Source organism: Pterocles gutturalis, unplaced genomic scaffold (assembly GCF_000699245.1).
Source record: "Pterocles gutturalis isolate BGI_N339 unplaced genomic scaffold, ASM69924v1 scaffold25467, whole genome shotgun sequence".
Classification (NCBI taxonomy): Eukaryota; Metazoa; Chordata; class Aves; order Pterocliformes; family Pteroclidae; genus Pterocles; species Pterocles gutturalis.
The window spans coordinates 1,659-22,885 of NW_010113600.1; the positions used below are offsets into that span (position 1 = coordinate 1,659).

Genomic DNA, 21,227 nt, shown 5'->3' on the forward strand with positions numbered 1-21,227 from the left:
GGGGGGCACCCCCCGCCCCCCCCTGCCCTCCCGCCCCGCCGATAATTCAAAGCAGCCCCTTGGCAGCGCATCCCAACACGCGCTTATCGCCCTCCATCTCCCCGGGAGACTGGGAACCCGCTTCTCCCGCGACCAAGGGAGCTGCAGGGCAGGGGAGGGAAACCAGCGAGAGGATGCAATCGGTCACGCTCCTCATTCCCACCGAAGCGGGGAATAAAGCCAAACGCTGCGTGTGCATCCCCAGAAACACCACTTCCCACAAGGTGCCGGGAATCAACCGCTTGACTCAATACGCGGTCCCCAGGGATGCTTGCTCAATGTTAATTCCCAGTGAGTTAGGGAGGAAAAAAGACATCCAGAACCCCTCTCCGCCTGTGCCCAAGCTCCCACCCCGCCTGCAGACACTTGCTAACACAGAGATAGGTCCTTGCACGCGCTTACACCCGCCCAGGCTGTGCAAACCACCCCGCGCTGACTCACGGACAGCTCTCACGCACGCGGGCGGAACGTGCCAACCCTCCTGCACACACTCCCACAGCCACACAGACGCACGCACGCTCCATTAAAAGCCGCCGAGAGAAAGAGCCGAGGGTGAGGTTCGATGCGCCCGTCTAGAATCCGGTGCGCGGGATGCACATACCTCTGCCATCAGCCGTTATCCCGATGCCGCTGCTGCAGAGTGCCTGGAATTCAGCTGCGTGGAAAGCACAGCAGAGCCGTTAGCTTTTCTAGACACGCTGACATTCATTCTGGGTAATGTTGGATTTATTTTATTTTATTTGTTTGTTAGAATATCATCCGTGGGTTTCCAAGCGGTGTCTGCTTACGTGCAATGTGTATTTTAGCGCCGACACTGGCAGTTAGTAACCCAACCCTGTGGAAATCTCTGCAATGACCTCAGCATCACATTCATGGATCCAACCTCCATTTGTTGACTGCTTGGCATCCCTTTCCCCCTGCCTACGGCTTCCCCGTGTCACTGCTGAGCTGCCTGAGCCCTCTCAGGGATCTGGGATGTCCCCAAGCACCTTCCTGGCTTTTTGCAAACTCAGATGGAAGAGGAGCTCACCGGAGTTCTTGGCCGGACAGGGTTGGCAGGGCTCTCCAAAGCCATGGTCTGGGTTAGCACAGCAGCACTCGGACTTGGTGACGGCTCCCGGGAAGGGCCGGGCGCACGTGCCCTTTTTAATGCCCCCGTAACAGGTACTGCGCATGTGGGTGTCCACGCAGACGCGCCCGTCCACCCCGATGGCCAGCCCCCCCAGGCACTCGCAGCGGAAGGAGCCCTCGGTGTTGATGCACCAGCCGTTCATGCAGATCCCCGGCGTCTCGCACTCGTCGATGTCTGCAAGACGAAGCACAAACCGGCTGTTACCTACCCACGGGCAACGGGACGCACAGATGGGGCTTTGGAGTATTTTGCAGAGAGACTTGGAGACTAAGAGGGAACAGGGGTGCAGCGCAGAGCATCACACCCCCTGCACGCTCCCCTGGCTGGCCCTGACAGTTCAAGGGAACAGGGATCGGGGCTTCTTCACTCTCCCGAGACCCAGCCCCGTCTCAGAGCACCAGGGTTTGGTCTCTGCTCTGTTAACGGGGCAGCGACCCCAAGAATTCACCCCGTGACACAGCAGCACATTGAAGACATGCTGTGTTCTCCTCCTCCTCCTTTCTCCACTTCACATCCTGACCTTCCTGGCTTTGGGAGGTGGCACCAAGCTGCAGAGGCTGGGAAAGTTGGGGAGATGCCTGCTGCCAGCTCACGTTGGCCGTACGGAGCTGTGCAGCCCTGCTGAGCCTCCAGAAAGAGGATTTAAGCTCCAATTTGCACCAAAGTACTGGAGGTACAAGAACATTCTCCCTTGTGCCCATTCTGCTGAGAGCGGGTGATTCCTGGTGGCAGAGCAGGAGATGCCTGGCCACAGCTTTGCATTTTCTCAGCTCCCCTTGGCCTCAGACATATCACAGGTCTCCTGGAACGGGGACCGCAGGCTGGGAAGAGGACAGGGACCAAGCTCGGGGACCTACGCACCCACACAGTACCGCCCGTTGGGAGCCAGCACAAAGCCGGGCTTGCAGATACACTTGAAGCTGCCGTCCTCGTTGATGCACATCCCGTTGAGGCACATGTTGGTGGTGGCACATTCGTCATGATCTGGGGAGGACAGAAAACATGAGCTGAGCCCGAGAGCTGCAGCAAGACTCTCCTGTGCTCAAAAACTCTGTCCCCCATCCCATGGCCCAATTGCTCCTTGTGGCAGCGGGTGCTAATCCTTAAACCAGGGTGATGGAGAACATCCTGCTTCCAGCCCCAGCCCTGCTCATGCTCCTGGACCCCAAAACCTCCAGGACCACTTGCATCCTTACATCTTCTTATTTCAGTGCAGCCGTATCGTCTCCTCTCATTTTAAGACGCACTCTGCCCTAACCGTGTCTACCCAAGACAAAGGGAGTCCAGCCCAGACTAAACTAAGCACCATCCCCCAGGAGGACACAGGCTCAGCTCAGTCCCAGCCCCCTCATCGATGCCGGCACGTCAGGAGCCAGCTTACCGACGCAGTTCTTGCCGTCGGGGGTGATTTCGAAGCCAGCATTGCAGATACACTGGAAGCTGCCGTCGGTGTTAACGCAGCGGCCGTTCCTACACATCACTCCGTTCATGATGCACTCATCGATATCTGGTGGGAAAAAACCACAAGAAAGTAGCAGCAGGCGGAGCGAGAAGCAATTCCAGCTTGAACCGAGAGAAAACCAGGCGAGTGCTCAGACACCGGGAGCGTGCCCTGCTCCCGGATCACCCTCCTCCTCTCTGTACAAACTGCAGGAGATGGAAAAGATGCAGAGAAAGCTTTCTGCATGCTCTGGGAGTGTCATCACTCCATTTGGGAGGTTACACCGGGACCTCAGGCTCTCCAGGATGTCTTTGTCAACTTGCAACTCAAACTACCCTGGGCTTGTTCAAGTCCATCGCGGGCAACAAAAGCTCTGAGATCACCAGCCACGGGCTCAGACCTGCTACTCAGTGCCATGGAGATGTGGTCCTACTGCCTCAGAAAAAATTAATTAGAGGGGAAAATTTGGGGTACAACGTGGCTGATGGCAGGACGGCAGCAGGGAGGTGCTGTGTCATGTATCAAGAACACGATGGCCACTTGCTTTGGGACATGGGCCACTGGATGCCTCCGGGGAAAGACGAAGGGAAGAGGAGTGTCCGTGTTACTGACCCACTATCCAGAGCTGGGGAGGATGGGATGAGCTATTTTATGAGCAAATTACAGAAAACCAACAGTCTGGCCCCCAGCAGCAATGGACGATCCAGACACTGAAGCCCAGATGAAGCGGGGTGGCCCTGCACCTCCCTTTGGGCTGCGCGTGAGCCACGTGGGACTGTTCCTTATCCTGACAGCTCGAGACGTCACAGCTGAAGAATGACATCTAATTTTGGCACGACACGTTGGAAAAGATAAAGACAAAATGGAGGAAGCTGAGAAGATAAAAAGCAGAATGAGAAGCTGAGAAACACTATCAATGAGAGGAGATGGAGACACTTGCCTTTGTTTAGTCTAGGAAGGAGACGACAGGGGGGTTACAAGTTGCAGTTTCCCAACATGTAAAAAAAAGTGTTGTAAAGGAGACAGTGATGAACTGATTTTCACAGCCAGCAAGAGAATCACAAGAAGAATTCAGCTGACAAGATTTAGTTTGGAAATTAGGAAAAACCTCGCGCATTGTCAGGCAACTGGGGGTTCTTTGGAAACCCCTTCATCAGAAGCCTCTTGACAGCAAAATTAAAAAAAAAAATAAATCAAAGATCACGCACTGGCAGGGGAATTTGCCTTGTTCATGCGGGACATCACCTTCCCATAATTTGTTTTTTAGCAGCCCCTCACCCGGATCACCACCTTGCTGCAAGACGCTGCTGGAACAATTTTGGCGAGAAATCACAAACCCTACGTTGACACAAAATTTCCTAAAAAATCCTATCTTTTGTCAAAACAAAATGTTGTCATCTTTAAAGAGAGTTCTGCTCTTGAAAAGGACTCTGTAAATTCTTTGATTGATGCTAGCCAAGTTTAAGACAGATAAAGGAAACTTCTCCCAGACAGAGTTCAGGAGGCTGCTGGCAACTCAGCGACGTTGTTCTGAAATCCCACCACACGCCTGGCTGGGAGGTTGGGTGATGCTGGGGTGGGGGTCCTCCCTCTGTTTCCCCTTTACAAACATTTTCCTTTGGTACCCAAGCCTCTGATAACCCTGCTGACGCTCTTACAGCACACTGTCCTCCCAAACAGAGAGACCGAAGACCCTTACCAATGCACGCCTGCTTCGTGGGGGTGCTCTGGAAGCCCTCGTGGCACTTGCAGTGGTAGGAGCCGGGGGTGTTCACGCAGTCGCCGTGCACGCAGGGGCTGCTGGAGCACTCGTCCACGTCTGCAAGAAGAAAAGCCCAAGCCTGTGAGTCACCGTGATGCAGGGAATGAACTGCAAAATGCCAGGACAGGCACCGAAGGCTGTCTCCCGGGAGGTGCTGAGCCCATCCTCGCAGCTCCGGGGCTCAGCATCCCGACAGCTACCCACCGATGCACTCCCCGCGCACGTCCTGCTTGTAACCCATGTTGCACTCGCAGCGGTAGCTGGAGGGGGTGGGGATGCAGCGGCCGTTCAGGCAGAGGTTGGTGAAGTGCTTGCAGATGTCGATGGTCTGGTTCAACGTGGCGGTGCCTGGAAAGCAGAGGGACAGCATCAGCAGAGGATCAGAGCGATTGTCCCCGAGAAGAAGGGTGGGTACATCCAAACACGGTGACAGATCAGTGATGCTCCTGGGCTCTGAACAGCCATGGGGCTGCAGGCACAAACTCTGCAGGGTGCTGGCGTAGCCCTACCCCACGGAACAGGCATGGGATGGCCCAGCCTCTCAGAAGCAAGGTGGGAATCAATATTTATTGACATCCCGTGCATTTTCACGGGCTCCAGCCCATAGCAAGGATCTATGGGGGGATGTATATGAGAGAGGTGTCCAAGGAGGTGGGAAAAACAGTTTTGTTTTGGGGAGGCAGAGTGCGAGGTGCTGACGTGAAAGCTCCATTGCTATTTGGTAATTAGAAAGATATTCTGCACCGGAGCCAGGCTCGGCTCCCTCGCGCTGCCAGCAGACGCCGTTTGATCTGCTTCTGGGCTCAGCATCCTGCACAGCATTAGTGTCACATCCCATCACTCCCCTCATGTCAAAACAAACCCCGTAGCTGGCTGGGAGTGCGGGCGCTTTGCTCGTGTGTGCACGGCTCGGAGCAGCGGGCCAAGACACGCTGCCTGTGTTCTGGGACAGGCGGCCAAACTGGGTCAGCAGAGGAAGAAAATAATTTTAATTACCGATGCTTGAACTTCCTGGGCCCATTCCAGGCAGACCTGGGATCCCGCCTTGTCCATTCGCCCCATTTGGTCCGATGCCTCCAGGCCCGTTGAGTCCCGGCCCAACACCATTGGGCCCGAATCCAGGAATTCCTGGAAAGTTCCCAGGGAACCCTGGCACGACTGGGAGTCCTTCGATGCAAAGCCTGCGGTACTCATCTGAAACAAAACAGCTGCCTTAGCGCTCTTCCAAGAGTTCCTCAATCTCCCTCCTGCCTCTGCCAGAGCCCCGAGAACAGAGGGATGGAGATGGATGGGAGGGAGCGAAGAGGGTGGGTGATGGTGGGAGCAGGGCAGATGGGCGAGGAGGGTGTTAACACGCTCCACTGCGGAGCAGATGATGGGATAGAGCTCGCCAAGGTGTTTGGCAACAGCTTTTTGGGGTGCGTGGGAGAGTTGGCACCATGGGTGCCTTCGTGCGGGAAAGGAGAGGACACGGGAGGGTGCCAGACGCCGTAAAGCTCTGCTCAGAGCTTGTGATGAAAGAAGAGAGGCAAAGAGATCTACCGACAGCGCTGGGTCTCCTCCTGCTGCCTACACTCACCCTCCTTTGGCCCCACGGTTCCATGAGGGCGGGAGCCAAAGAGAGCTGCAGGGGTAGGAGGAAAGGGATGAATTCCTGCCTTGGCTGAACTCATCTGGCTCAACTTCAGATGAGACCCAGGCGAGAGTGCCAGCATCCCCAGGTGACCTTTCCTTGGTTGTGATGATGATGATACTCCAGGTTTGTGCAAGCCCAGGGTGCCACCAGGGCCATCAGGGCCAGGGGTTGGCCAAGGAGGAGGTCGAGGTCCTTCGCGTCGCACTTACCAGAGCCGCGGACAGGACACATCTCTGGAGTCTGCCCGATGGCCCAGCAACGCCCCGAGTCACAGCAGCACTGCATCTTGGTGTACTGGCCAGGGAGGTCCCCGGCACAGCGGCCCCCGATCAGAGCAGAGAAACACGTCCCGATGCGCTGGTCTGCAAGGGGGAGAGGAGGAGGAGAGGCGTTCACAACGTGTTCCCATCACGCTCTTAGTCAGGACCTGAGCGTGGGATCCCAACGGCATCCCTCCAGCTGTCCAGTGTCCCAGTCTGACCTGCTCTGCCTCATCCTCCCAGACCATGAGGTTCTCCAGCACCTCCACTGGAGGCCATCAAGGCTGTAGGGCCAGGTCTCATTCCCCAGTATCAGATCTCACATTCCCATTTAGGATCCCACATACTATGAGCAGTCTGGCCAAGAGCAGAAGCAGGCAGTGGGTGGGCAATCCCTCTCCATCAGGTTCTCCATTGGGAGCTGCCTTCCATGCCCTGCAGGAACGGACCAACCGACCCAGCAGATTCTGGCTGAATCCCCAGAGCAGAGAACAGGTGAGATCCCCCACCTCATCCCATGGTTCCCCACCTTCCCAAAGAAATTGAATTATTTACAGGTGGCTCCCTCCTCTCACTGATGGGATGTCAGGGACAGGTTTTCTCACTGACCCAACACACCAGCCGGGAGGTGGTCTGCAGGAGACCACCACAAACATTGACACCTGCAGTACTGGGCAGCCTGACCCATCCCCTCAGCAGGGACAGATAAACTGTCCCCAACTAAGTCATATTATTCAACAAAATCGCATCGTGAGGTTGAGATCTCCAACCAAGGGTTGGCCATCAGAGCCCACATAACAGTACAACAGGTCCTGGAACTGGGCCAGAGTGGCAGTGCCCCCTCCTCTCCTGGGCTGTTGGACCCAGCATGACATATTTTCCTCTAACTTCTGCCACTAAAAACACTTCCCTGTGATAAAAACAACCCTGCTACTATTTTGAGGGTTCCCAGGCAGCGAGCGGGCATTCCCCAGCCCTTCCTGAAGCCTCGCCTGCAGCAGTCCTCACCCTTGTGCTCACTTGGGGCAGACCAAGGAGGTCAGCCACCATCTCCTGCAGGTCAGGCTGGGGTCCACGTCCAACCCTTCCAGCATCACCCAGTGATCCCTGATGCTGTGCTAAGCAAGGACCCTTCCACGGCCACCGCTGTCCAGTGCGGTCCTGCTCATCTTAGGCTGGGCACGGACCTGACTCCCCTCCCCAGGACTGATGTAATGTCCCATGTCCCAGCCATCCGTCCCATGGGCAAGCGTTCCCTGCCAGTTCCCAGTGGTCCCAGCATCTCTCGCTAAACAAACGGAGCTGTTCCCAGTTCCTGATCGCTCCCATTCCCCGTGGATGCCTATTTCAGGTCTGGTTCCCACAGCCTGGACCGAGCTGGGAGGAGAAGGAGCCCTGGCTGGTGGTCCAAGTCCATGAGCCCGGCCAAAGCCACAGACACCGAGCCTGGCACCGCTGTCAGGTGTCTGTGGCTTCTGGATGAGACCCAGGAGACGGAGGGTCTTTCACACGTCTAGCAGACGCCGTCTGGCACCAAGTCCTTTAGGAAAACCTGGAATCTTCCACTCACTCATCTCCTGTCCTTGTTTCTCCAGTAAATTAATGAGGGGGAAAGTCTGGTTTGATTTGTCATCTGTGCCTCTGGACTGACATTAGCCAGCAGGCTGACACTCTCCTGAAATATAATTGAAATTAATTGCACGGAGCTGTTTGATCTGCGGGCTGTGGTTACATTTCCTTCTCTAATCGCAGCTCAGCGACTCGCAGAGGACAGCGACCCCATTTAAAGCCAGGGCGACTCAGCCAGCAGGTCTTTTCCCAGATACATCCCTTCTGCCATTCTGCAGCACCCAGTTCAGCACGAACTAGTCTCTTTTTTAGGAAACTTTCTCCACTAAAGAGATTTGCAGAAAGAAAGACAGCCTAGGAGAAGGGATTGAAGGCAACATCGGTTTTGCTCCTGGTCCTAAGGACAAGCCATGTGGGTGTTGGGTCATCCCAAGCTCTTGAACTCTGGCAAGTGGCAAGAATGCAAAAGCGATGCCCACGTCTTTGGAGGTTCCATCAGATGCTGGAGCGTGTTTCCACAGCACGTTGACAGGTTGATGGGACTTAGCATCACCACGTAGCCCCTTCTTACTCCAAAAAGAAGCTGCTCTGACCAAGCCAGGGCAGTGGGGCCGTTTGGAAAAGCCACACCTCAAACCCTTGATGGGAGGTAAGCTAAGTGAAGCCTTCTTAAGCTGAGCTTAAATGAACTTCTAGATCTGAGGGTGGTAGTTTGGAATAAACCCTTTGGGCATTCGAGAGGACAGATCCCACCCGGTTCCTTCTGTTCTTCTGTGGGATGCTTGCTGTCCCAAAAGCTGTGATACCCGGTGACAGCCAGGCAGTTGATGGGCAAGGAGGGATTTGGAGAACACAACCTCCTTCCCCCCAGCCAGCCATGTGCTGACAAGTTTGACAAGGCGGGGAGGTCACGGCAGTTTGTGTAACGGAGGGACCGGTCCAGCCCTTATTCATCTGGACGAATGTTTATTAAATTCAGCTGTCTTTGCTGCAGTTTGTAATAATCTCCCAGAGAAATGAAGGTCAGAACTAATTGAAAACTCATCTGGAGCTGCCTCGGGCAGAGAGAGGGGTGGATGGAAAGAACAGTGGGTCCCCACAGTCCCTCGGTGACCTCCTGCAGGACCACCCACACGCTAGAGGTACGAGCACGGAGCTGTTGGGGTTTTATTCTGCTTTCTTCTGCAGAGTCTGTGCCTGTCCAGCTGGGCCACGATGCCCCCGTGGGTGTCCTGACGGCCAGGAAAACCCCAGACCACCAGCAGCATCCCCTCAGTGGCCATCCAGCACGGCTCATCTCCATCTTCTCTTTCAATGGGGATGGACATCCTCCCTGCGCTCTGCACAAGATCTGCTGGGTACTGCAAGGGATCTTGGAGTTTTCTTGGGATCTTGGAGTTTTCTTGGACTTTCTTAGGATCTGCAAAATGTGCAAGGGATTTTGCAGTTTCCATCCTGATGAAATCCTGGTTTTTTTTTTCTTTGGTGCTGGGGTAGGGGAAGGGAGAGACGGAGGAATGGAAAGTGCTGGTACAGCTTCCCAGGAGAGAACATTGAAGGGCGAGTATTTTTCTCACTTTGTGTCTTGTCATGTACAGAAACGGAGAAGCTCAAGTGACCAAACCCAAACAAACCAGTGGTTTCACAAGGCAGTTGGCTCTGACTCCAAAGGACCCGAGGGCTGTCAGCTCAGAAGGGAGCTGCAGCACAGCAGCGTGTAGCCAAAGGTCTCCCACCCAAGATGTTCAACGGCGCCTGCTTTGCAAGAAGGGTGCGAAAAGGAGCCTCACGCTGCAGTGAGGACAGTCTGGACTAATGATGCCATCACATGTTCTCTGTTTCGGGAAAACTGACCCATTTCTTTCTTGTCTTAGATGGTGGGGTCTGTCTCCATGAAGAGTCATCCCAAAAGAATCCCAGGATGGTTTGGGTGGGAAGGGACCTCAAAGCCCCCCCAGTGCCACCCCCTGCCATGGGCAGGGACACCTCCCACTAGCCCAGGTTGCCCAAAGCCTCATCCAGCCTGGCCTTGAACCCCTCCAGGGATGGGGCACAAAGCATCCCTCTGTGCACAGCTCCACCAAACCGCAACGCCCACGGCACACCTTGGCCACCAACGCTGCTGCCGGCTCACTGCCGTGCAAACGGGCACTCCGGGCGTTATTGCAGCACCCTTTCTTTGCTGGCAAGTGCTGTAATAAATTCCCTCCCTCCCTGGCTCTTCACTCTTCTCCAGATTCACCTCCCAGGTCAACTGTTACAAGGCTGAGGTATAAACACATCCCTGAAATGATCCGATGAAAAATGATCATCTCTGTGGGGAAACGCTTTACAAACGTGGACGGAATGACCCAGTTTGCAGCCCAGGTCCTTGCACAGGTTCACGCTATGGAGCCTTTCTGCAGCCTCTGATTCCAGCAGATATCCAGCAAACCTCTGCTCGGGGGCATCGCCAGCTCTTGGGAGCTGCGGCAGGGCTCTCAGCTCCTTATCAACCTGTTTTGAACCTCACACCGCTCCCCTTTCTTCATTTCTTGCCCTCATAAATATTATTCATTTCATATTTCCTTTTTCCTCTTGTTTTTTCCTTTCCTGCATAATGACCAAAGTGGGCAAAAAGCGTTCTCCAAGCAGGTGAGGTCCTCAGCAACCTTCTTTAAGCCCAGGACTTGCAACGATAAGCAAGATCCAGCCCTACCCAGAGCGTCAAGCAGTAGATCTGCTGATGTCGCCCAAGAAAAGACCCGAATCTCACGCAGCTTTGCTGCACTATCAGGGAAAAAAAAAAAAGAGCAAAGGAAGCAATGTGCAGGAGCGCTGACTCGCAACGAGCAAGGGAACACCATGTGCATGGCTGGAAATGCATCTGAAAGGCCATTTTTTCTCATTGGAAAATTCTTCGTTTAAGCGGTTCTTGAAAAGCAACCCGTTGTACTGAAAAGGCAAAAAAAAAAAAAAAAATCTCGCAGCCTGCTGGAGCAGATCCTTCTGCTGCCTGCGAAACACCGCGCCTGTCTTTTACAAGCACAAATGAATGAAACCGTTATGAACATGTGTGGAACTGGATTCTTGGTGTCCAGCACAGGTGGTTGAATCATTCCATAAATGTTCGTTTCGAACGATGACGGACTTTCTCCAGCGAGGCGGCTGTTTGCGTTTTCCCGGGGAAGGCAGTGAAAGCAGCTAATGAGATCTGGGATCAACCCAAGCTTAGTGTCTTGCTGTTTCAGCTGCAAAAACTCCAGGAGATTATTCCAATGCAATAAAAAGGTGTTTACTTTCCTAAAAAGGGAGGGGAAAAGGATGGGGATACATCAAGGCTGCCACCATCAAGTCACCCCGGAGCCAGTGCCGGTGCCCCACGATCCATGGGACACTCTGGGCACTCCCAGTCTAAGCATCTGCGAGGTGACAGCGTGACAATCCCTTCTGCTCCCTCCTGATGCCGTTCGTGCTTTAAGGGCGGCCGCATTATTTATTCATTTTCCATTTTACAAACTATTTATGGGATTGATTTCATCGGGTGTAAATCGTAGCCTGAAACGACCATAAACTCTCCGAACGAGCACTAAAACCCCCTCAAAGGATAGAAGCAGGGTTTGCAAAATATGGATCCCGGGGCAACGACACCCCAACAGTAACTCTGCATTTTTGCCAGAAAAAATATTATCTGTCCCAAAACATGACAGCACTCGAGCAGCGTATATTAGCTCAGGGAAATGACTGGAGCATGATGTATTGAGTTCAGCTGCAGTCATCGCCCGCTGCAGCTAACTAAGCTGCGGGACTATTTTTAAATTTGGGCTTTCTAATTTTATTTCGTTTTCGTTTCTTGAAGCACTTGGTTTCAAGGAAAGTGGGGAAATGTCCATATGACTCATCCGACAGCCGGCACACCCCTCCGGGCTTACGGCAGGCGCTGGGAATCAGGGAGGAAAAGAATTTCATTCTCATTAAAATCGATCAGGTTCCCAAACAAGGTGACTCGCACGTTTCTACTTTACAACATTTTTCTTTGCGGAACTAGAACATGATTAATTTTTACTCCAGGTTCTGTGGATAGAAAAGAATTCAGATTTTTTTTTTTTTTTCCCCTGTGATAATTTCCAGGACATTCAGCAGAAAGCCATACCTGACATTTTCCATCACACTAACAACGATCTTTGCCTTTTCTATACCAGTTCCTCTTTACAAACCCTCGCATCCTTGCCTCTCTCAAGGCGAATGAATTTTCTGATCAGCGAGACAAACTCTGGGATTCATTCTGCCTCCAGCAAGTGGCCCTGCTGCGAGCAAGCAAACAGAGAGCTGGTCTATTTATCACCGAAACTGGTGTCTGTTACAGAGAGAAATGGACCATCAAATATTTACAAGGCTTGGAAAGGAATTTTGATCTGTTAAACGTGCAAGATTCCCTCCAGGCTCTGCCGTCTGGAGGCAGGACAGCTCGGCAGGCTGGGGAAAGCTCGCCTGGCCCCCCGCCAGCGCTGGGAAGCTTTGGAATACAGACCCCTTGGATCAAACCGAGAGCCACCGGAGAGGCACACGCCGGCCCCACCGAGCCTCTCCGGCCGTCTGCAGGATGGGGACGCAAGGCTGAGATTTCCAGACGAGCCTGGGGGTCGTTCTGTTGGCAGAAATGCTGCGGGAGGAAGGTGGGGTGCAGGGATGGGTGTGCGGTGCCTGGGAATCACCTCCTGCTCTCCCCCGGGGACGGAGGGGTCCGGAGGGGTCCAGACAACCAGCTCCGAGCAAAACAACCCACTCCCGAAAGGCTGAGTTCAGTGGGATGAAGCCAATCGAGCTCACAGCCCCACGGATGGTTAGCTTGGGGCAGGAGGGGTTTATGAGCCGTTACCTGTGGTCTGAGCAGGAAGGAGGAGATGATAAAAGCCACCGGTTGTTTGCACTGGTTATGCAAACACTCAGAGTGAACCTTTCCCCCCTTCGCCTCTGCAAAGCGAGCAGATGAATGCACAGTTGTGTTCCCCATCGCTGCCTCCCTCTCTGCTCCGGGAAGACTCACAAGCCTTCCCTGAGACTTCCTTGGACTTCCTTCCCTGGGACTTCCACGGTCCACAACCCAGTTGGAGGGGAGCACTGGTGTCCCCCTCCAGCTGACATCTAACGCAGGAGAAAAGGGGCAGCGCCGGGGATTGCCCCGCTAGCCGGTGCAGCTCTGTGAGCGGAAGCACCAGGATCCTTCCTCAAACAGACCAGTAACCAACTCAACCAGACACCTTCCACCCCAGCCTTACTGCTCCCAGCAACCCCTTGGCCAACCCTTCGAGCATGGAGGCTCCTGCAGCCCAAGTTATGGGGATGGAGAAAGCCCTGGGGTCTGCAAAAGCCTCAAAACCAGCAACCAGGACAGACCATGTCATCCATGGCCCATCCAAGGCCAGTACACGGAAAAGAGCATTTTCCAGCTCTTGCAGGAACAACCCACCCTTCGCTTTGCAAATCTGGTGGCCACCAGCTAGCGATCCGCAAATCCCCAGCTCTGGGTTTCAGAGTGGGATCCCTTCCCTGTATCCTTGGTCCTGAGATGTATCGAGCATCTTACCGATGCAGCGTGATCCGTCGGGGCTGGTCATGAACCCGCGCGGACACGTGCACACGTAGCTGCCCGCCGTGTTGGTGCACTCGCCGCCGTCGCACACGCCGGGGATCGCGCCACACTCGTCCACGTCTAGGAAAGAACAAACCAACAGCCGTTGTGTTTCCCTGCAAACCATCTTCCCTCCTCCCTGTAGCGTGGAGCTGGGACCAGATTTGGGATCCCCGAGGACGGCAGCTGGTGTTATGGGTTGTCAGGGGATGCGTGAGGCCATAAGTCTCAAGGCCAGGCTGGATGAGGCTTTGGGCAACCTGGGCTAGTGGGAGGTGTCCCTGCCCATGGCAGGGGGTGGCACTGGGGGGGCTTTAAGGTCCCTTCCAACTCAAAGCATCCTGTGACTCTATGAGCAGAGACAACACCATGTTTTTTAAACGCACTGAGCTCCGGCGTTATTCACCGAATTTCTCCATCCAGGATGGATTTGGTTCAGTGTTAAGTACGTTCAGCCACCTACATACTCCCAGTTAGGCAAGGGGGTCTGGACACATCACTCATGGGTTCAGCTCCTCACCCAGCACTCCCAGTTTGGTGGGATTTGCATAACAGTGCCACCAGCATGCCCTAGTTTGGACTATTTATCTCTTTATAGGGAAGATGAGAGAGATAGAGATGTACGGAGTCCTTGGAGAGCTCACACCTCATTATCCCCGGCAATCCAAGGAACACCCTCCGCGTTAGCAAGACCCGCCACACACTGCCCTGCAGCAGCCCACTGCCACGTGTGTGACCTTATGACATGAGGTGCATCCCTCTGGATTTAAGAGCTCGGAAAATAAGGACACAGCGACAAGATTTTGTCAAGGCAAAAGCAGCCATCAGAGGGAGCAGGCAGCCCCAGCATCCAGAGGTAAGGCAATAACTGCAGAAAGGTTGCAAAAGTACCAAAATTCAAGGACAACCACCCCAGTGATGTAGTTCTGCCATCTGAACCGATGATGGGCTCTACAAGCATCTGTCTAGAGTGGAGATACGGCAGAGCCTCACCACGAGCTGACCATGGAGCCCAGCCCCACCACCGTGGATGCCCGGACCCTGAAACGGAGCATCTCCATTTGACATCTTGCTCAGAGTTAGATTTTGCTGGAAGAATTGAGATGGAAAGATGAGATGCTACAGGGTTTGACTGGGAACTGTTGAGTTCTCCAAACTTTCCAGGTCATTTATATCATCACCTTGAGGAAATTCTTGAGTTCATTATTACTTTGGCTCTTTTTATACTGAGTATTTAAGGAGCTTCGTGCCCTTCTGGTTAACAACAGCTGGGAAACAACGCAGAAAGCCCGAAAGCTGCAGCTGAACAAAGCCAGAGTGGGACAGAGAAGGGTGAGGACAGAGCAGAAAATTCAACAAGCACCCATACAGACGATACGGGGAGAGACAGCCTACAACTTTGGTGTGCCGCGATCACTTGGGACCTGAAACTTGGGAAATCAAAGGGAACGAAGTGGCAAATCAGTGATTTTGAAAAGGGCAATCTGTTTTCAACAAATTTGGACCAAAATGTCAATATAACTAAATGTCCAGGGCCCAACCATGCTTGGCTCTCAGAGCAGGGTTGTAGATTTTCTTCTGTCGCCAACTGAAATCTGGTTTAGAAGCTGCGATGGAATTAGATCCAAACTCTAATTAATGCACCCAAAGAAGTTTGTTGGTGGTCATGGTCCAGGTGGTGGTAAAAGACAGAAGGAATATCTGCCTGATAGTTCTTACAGTGGGGAAGAAAAAAAAAAGGTGTCTTGGCAATCGGCAAAACCAATTATTTCTGCTAAGCAACTTTATCTATTGTATTTTAAATCTATCGTGCTGTCGTGAATGGATAAAGGGATTTTTATACGCAATTCAGATGCTGCCTGGGGCTGGCAGGAAAGTAATGAAAAGGAACTGGTCAAAGTCTGCTCCTTGGAGGGGATTTTTCTGCTGTGAAGGGCGTAACAGCCTCGCAGGGCCTGATGGTATTAGCATGTGTGGAGGTCAGGGTTGCTGCAGGGCAAAGACTAAGCTGCAAAAAAAAAAAAAAAGAAAAAAAGAAAAAAAAGAAAAAGAGAAAAAAAAAGAAAAAAAAGAAAAAAAGAAAAAAGAAAAGGAAAAAAGGAAAAAGAGAAAATAAAAGAAAAAAGAAAAAAGAAAAAAGAAAAAAAAAGAAAAAATAAAAAAAAAAGAAAAAAATGAAAAGTGATGAAAAAAAAAAGCAGAACAGCAAAGACCACTCATCTGGGAGTGGGATGGAGGATGTCTTGGGAGGAGCTCATCTAGCAGCTGAAAGCAGCGCACACCCATGGGAACGTCACCTGAACCCACAGAAAATAAAAGAAAAAAGAAAAAAGAAAAAAGAAAAAAAAAGAAAAAATAAAAAAAAAAGAAAAAAATGAAAAGTGATGAAAAAAAAAAGCAGAACAGCAAAGACCACTCATCTGGGAGTGGGATGGAGGATGTCTTGGGAGGAGCTCATCTAGCAGCTGAAAGCAGCGCACACCCATGGGAACGTCACCTGAACCCACCCCATTGGGGCAAGGGAGGGACCAGGAGACCTGGCTGGGGTGATGGATACGAGCCCCAGGGACAGATCCCAGAAATGGGCAGGGTGTGGGGTACCCGGAGGGGTGGTGAGCTGTGTCCTGTCCGGTGCGAAACAGAAAAATTGGAGTTGGGAAGGAGATGTCTGAGCGCAATCTCACAGTGCCCTGCGGTGGCTGGCGATGCTAGTGCAGCCCTGGGGATGTGGGGGAGAACCACGGAGGTGATGGTATCTCCAAACCAGGAGCGGTCCTGGATGTCACAGCTCTTGCAACAGGGTGTGAACGAAATGGAGGGGGTCAGAGTCTAGAGGAATAACTCCTGGCCTGGAAAAACCTGCCTGGCTTTAAGGGACTAGCAGGACTCGATGACATTTATCCAAAAAAATTGTGAGGATGTGATGGGATCATAAAAAAAGAGACCCACAAAGATGATGCTGAGAGCCCAGTGCGCTGCAGTCTCTAAAAGAAAAGAGGAAAACTGAATCTGAGATGGCATAAATTCAGGCTGGAATGAAGCAGACAGATTTACACCAACGGTAAATAATCTTTGGCCCGTGTTCCCAGGGACAGGACTTGTTCTCCAGGGCTTGGGATGGATCCAGCTCACCAACAAGGTCTGTACAAGGATTCCCTGGCATAGGCACAAATCCAAGGGAGCAGGAAATCCGGCCGCACAGAGGTGGCTCTCCAGGACTAAGTGTTTTCCTTGGTCCTCCAGAAACATCCCCATAAACTTCATCCTTCTCTCTAAACGCCAAGCAGCCGCCAGGAGCCCTCTGCCATCGCGTCCCAGGCTCCGCGACCCCACCACACCAGCCCTGGCTGCAGGGTGGGACGGCCACGGATGTCTGATGATGGCAGTTAATTCCCATCACCACAAAGCCCCCACCTTGTTCCGAGGGAAAAGAGGTCCAAGAGGCTCTGCACTGGTAGAATTCTGCAGAAACGACCTGCACAGGGCGCACGCCGAGGTGCGGTCCGATGTGTCGGATGGTTGTAGAACGAGGCGCTCCATCAGAGTTTTTTCTCGATGCCACTTAAACTCAGCAGAAAAAGATCATCTCATCCAGGCTAATCCACCCCATCTGAATGGAAATGTCTAACCGGAGCAGGAGAGTTGTGCCCCAACAGGGATGATTTTTCCCCACAAAGTGAGATGCAGTGAGATTCACCCAGCCCAGCCCCTGGCCATGTCCGTGTTCAAGGTGAGCCGAGCTGCCTTTTGAAGCGAGGTGATCGGACGGACAGAGACCCCCGTGGGTGCTCCATGTGGCCAAAGAAACAATCCTCAATCTCTGCCCCTTGCTCACACAACCTGTTACAAACCCAATTCTGTTATACTTCGGTTGCAACACTGAGTCCCAAGGAATCAAGTGCAACCTCCATTTCAACACGCACAAAATTAAGCCTAAAATTAAGTTATATGCTCGTATATCAAGAGGGGAAGATGCATTCCTGGTTGCCTTCTTAGGAACTCTAAAATTATGCTTTCAGCTAGCCAAGGATTTCAGCCACTTTTTGCAAGCAGCAGCGATACCTCCCCATCCTCGCAGCGCTCCTGTAGATCTTGGATGCTCAGAGCCCCTCCGACAGCCAGACACGACTCGAACCCTCGAAAAGCAGCAACGCAAACCTACAGAAAACACTTCCCCCACCTGGGCCCCTGCAGTGCAAGAGATTTTATCACTGCAGCCTGCCCTGTCATTTAATTACAGCCCTGTGTTTGGTTACAATTTGCAGAACACTGGAAAGGGAAAGAGCTTTATGAAGCAATAGCTGGTTGTACGAGGCGAAAGAACAGCTTAAAACTTGGGCATGGCTTTCCTGAAGTTTGCTGGAAGTTTTCTGGAGGCCAGCTGACAGGCAGGCATCTTATTAGATCAATACCGATGGCATAGCATCCCTCATCCAAAAAAAAAATATTTGTGGGGGCAACAACTACATTCCATCCTTAAGGAAGAACGGAATTAATGCAAAGGGTTAAATCAAACTGCAGCTTTTTTTTTTCTCCCCCTGAAAATCCTCACTCAGAGGAGAGCAGTGCTAGCAACCCAAGAAGTAGGAAAAAAAAAAAAAAAAAAATCCAGAGTTTCTCAAGCCTCCTCGCACATCCTGTACTTTGAGAAACCGAGCTCCGGGCTTTGTTGTCATTTCAGTTCTTCCCCACCGCATTCGCTTTCTTTATTTTCTCTTTGTAGAGCGCCTCATAGCTCTGATTCATTCACAGCTGAAGCCCGCGGACTGCTCGTGGGATGGATTTGTCCACCTCTCATTAACACCCAGCTGCCAGCTCCGGCGAGGGAACTCTTCCAACTCCAACCTGGCCACTTCGCGACTTTTCCAACTCTCTGTTCAAAATTAAAGCAATATTCTGCGGGCTCTGCTCTGCAGACAATGGCAGAATTCAACGCGAACGTTGATTTTGGACCCGGTCTCCAAGTGGCTGGGTTGGAGTTGGCCTGATCTTTAAGGCTTGAACATGTTGGAAGCCAAAGGCTACAAGAGCTTCAGAAAGAGGAGTTGGGAGTCTGCAAAGCCCGTCCAACGCGGGTGCCCACAGACATGTCGAAACCCCCCCAACCTTTCCATCTGCTAAAAAAACCCAGGACTTGATGGAGAAAACATCTCCGTGTCACGTAGCAGAGGTCATGCCTCATCCGCCCTCTCTCGTGCGGCACACGGGACTCTCAAGACCTTCCCCCTTCCAGAAAGCACAAAGAAACCACAGAGGAGGGTAATGGAAGCCTCCAAACCACACCAAATCCATGGAAATGAGCTTTTAATGGAGCCAAACAATGAGCTCTTCTGTAGCCATTTTGTAAGCAAATTGAAAACACGCTAATAAAACGGCTATCGTGTTCCATTCGGGAGGAAAGGGGGCCAGCCTACCCGCTCTGCTCATGGAAAACGCAGGAAAGCTCCCTCCAAATTCAGAAACGTGAATGAGATTCAACAGAGTGGAAATCTGAGCCTTGCCTTCGTTCGAAAATTCGGAATTTTGTGCGGTGCTGACAACAGAGTAGCCCATAGGGACGTAAGTGGCATCTAACATGTCACCCTACAGACGCTGAAGAGAGGAGGGGCGAGTAAAAAGAGGCGAGATGTGGAATGAAAGGATTTGTTCACCCTTGGCTGAATCTGTCTCCTGGAGATGCTGAAGACCATCAAGAAGGATCTACCCAGGACAGATCTGAAGAAAGCTTGCTGCACAAAGCACGCGGTGCCTTCCACTCCCTCGCCTGGTGTTTCTCTGTGTATTTTTTTTTTTTTTTTTGTATCTTGTATGTTATCATCCTGGAACAATTTCGGATGTGAGATGCTTATTCCTTCTGGGGCATTGGAAAGCGTCCTGGGTGAGGTACTGGCATGACATACTTCCCTGATAACAGAGCTGGCTTAGCTTTTAGTTATGCAGGAGAGGAAGGGCTGTAAGAAGCTAAATTATTGGCAGAGAACCACTGAACTGATGGAAGGAAAAGCTCTGCTCGCTCAGTGATTCCACCCTTAAGAACACGCCACAGAATCGTTCCCTTAAGGGCAGTTTTTATGGCTGCTTCCAGGATAATTTAAAAACATCACTGCCTAACCATCCCCCACTTCCCTACGATTTATTGATAAAGGTCCTCCTATCAGGAGGACGCGTCTGATTTCAAGCTTTGATGTTTCCTTTCTTCATTTCACACCATCATTGCCAGGAGAGCTGTCTTCTCTCCTCCTCAACAATTCCTTGCTTCCAGCAGCATTAAGACATCGGCTGGATTTTGCCCTACAAACCCCACCAGCTCCTGCTCTTTTCCATCTTCCCCATACGCCATGCGCAGCATCTCCCACTTTATCCATCAGCTGGCAACATCTGCCCTCCTTGCTCATTTTTTCATACAATCACAATCCAAACCCAATCCCTTGGCATCGCAAAGCCGCCTTCATCCCCGTGCTGGCTCGGAGAGCAGCGTCCCCGTCCCCACCCTCCATCCACCCCCCACCACGGCTGCGTTTCAGGCTGCTGCTATCTTTCTGAAAGTGAGCCAGCAATTCTCTATGCCAGAAATTTCTCATTATACGTTGCCCAGCCCAAAGCTCAGGAACTCTTGATCCCTCCAGCTCCCTCAGAACACAATGAACAAAGGCAGAAAATAAGCCACTATTTGAAAGTGTCACATTCATTGGAGATGAGCTGCAGAAATAACTCTGCAAAACCCTGAACTCGGAGGATATTTCGGTTCAAATCCAAACTTGGTGATGTATGCACTTTTTTTTTTTTTTTTTTAACAGATAGAAAAAGGACATCATTTTCCTTCTGGGGGAGAGCAAAACTCATCCAGCCTACGCAGCTGCAGCCCCCTCACGTGCTTAGGGATCAGGGCTTGAGCTGGCGTCTGTTATCAGCACAGAAGATCTTGCATAAGAAAAGCATCTTTATTCTCCAGGGATTGAACCGGAGCCTTAATTCCAGGTGCCATTTGCATTAAGAGATACGTATCACTATGGGAAAGGAACAACATTATCTCTACTCCTGCCTATTCCCACCAATAAACGGCCCCAGATTAGTGCTACAGGCTGGTGCCTTAAGGAGGGAGACATCGTTAATCAGCGGCCGCAGTGACACGGGCGCTGACCTTTGGCTCAAACACAATCCCATCTGCTGACTTCCCTCCCCAGGAAGAAATCTTCTAAGCAGAGAACACAAGCTCCTGGGAACTAGGGAAGAATTTCACATGGACATTTAATCTCGTTTTAATATTTCCTGGATGCTCAGCTTGGATAAGGAATCTGAGAACAAGAGGGACGACATCTCCTCCTTCCTACAGCAAGACGGTCTCGGCGCACGCTGAGGAATCCCTCCTTTGACCAGCTATAAAAGCAGAGACTCAACAAGGAGAACTCCTTTGAGGCTTTGGAGCACACCTGGATAAAGAAAATATCCTCTTATGGCTGTGGTCGTTATTTCGATTAAAGTCCTTCACCCAGGCTGGAGGTTGCCTGGACCGAGGGATCGGGAATTCGGTGCTCTGTCCATCAGCTGGACCAAACAGTTGGCTCCTGAGGTATCAAAGCACGCAGCAAGCTGAGACAAGGCTCAAATATTCCTATAAATAAAGTGTTACAATCAGATGAAGCCCTGACAAGCCACTGTCTCTCTGGTCCCCTGTTCACGTCATTTCGGTGACTCACACGGGTACACATCCTTGACGGGAGCCGTGCTAACCCCAAGGTCAAAAAAAAATCCTCTTCACCTTCCCACTGCCTGCTGG

General features: G+C 52.1%; 1 protein-coding gene across 1 annotated transcript in view; it reads right to left on the reverse strand.

Annotated features, from left to right (window-relative positions):
• LOC104462579 (fibrillin-2-like) overlaps nt 1–21,227 on the reverse strand; it is a gene marked incomplete at both ends in the record, with an annotated part of 43,269 nt that overhangs the window by 1,581 nt on the left and 20,461 nt on the right. The window contains 9 exons of the mRNA XM_010074571.1: nt 641–694; nt 1,070–1,345; nt 2,033–2,155; nt 2,553–2,678; nt 4,312–4,431; nt 4,579–4,722; nt 5,371–5,568; nt 6,220–6,372; nt 13,406–13,531. Coding sequence (XP_010072873.1) covers nt 641–694; nt 1,070–1,345; nt 2,033–2,155; nt 2,553–2,678; nt 4,312–4,431; nt 4,579–4,722; nt 5,371–5,568; nt 6,220–6,372; nt 13,406–13,531 — 1,320 coding nt within the window. The remainder of the gene's footprint in view (nt 1–640; nt 695–1,069; nt 1,346–2,032; nt 2,156–2,552; nt 2,679–4,311; nt 4,432–4,578; nt 4,723–5,370; nt 5,569–6,219; nt 6,373–13,405; nt 13,532–21,227) is intronic.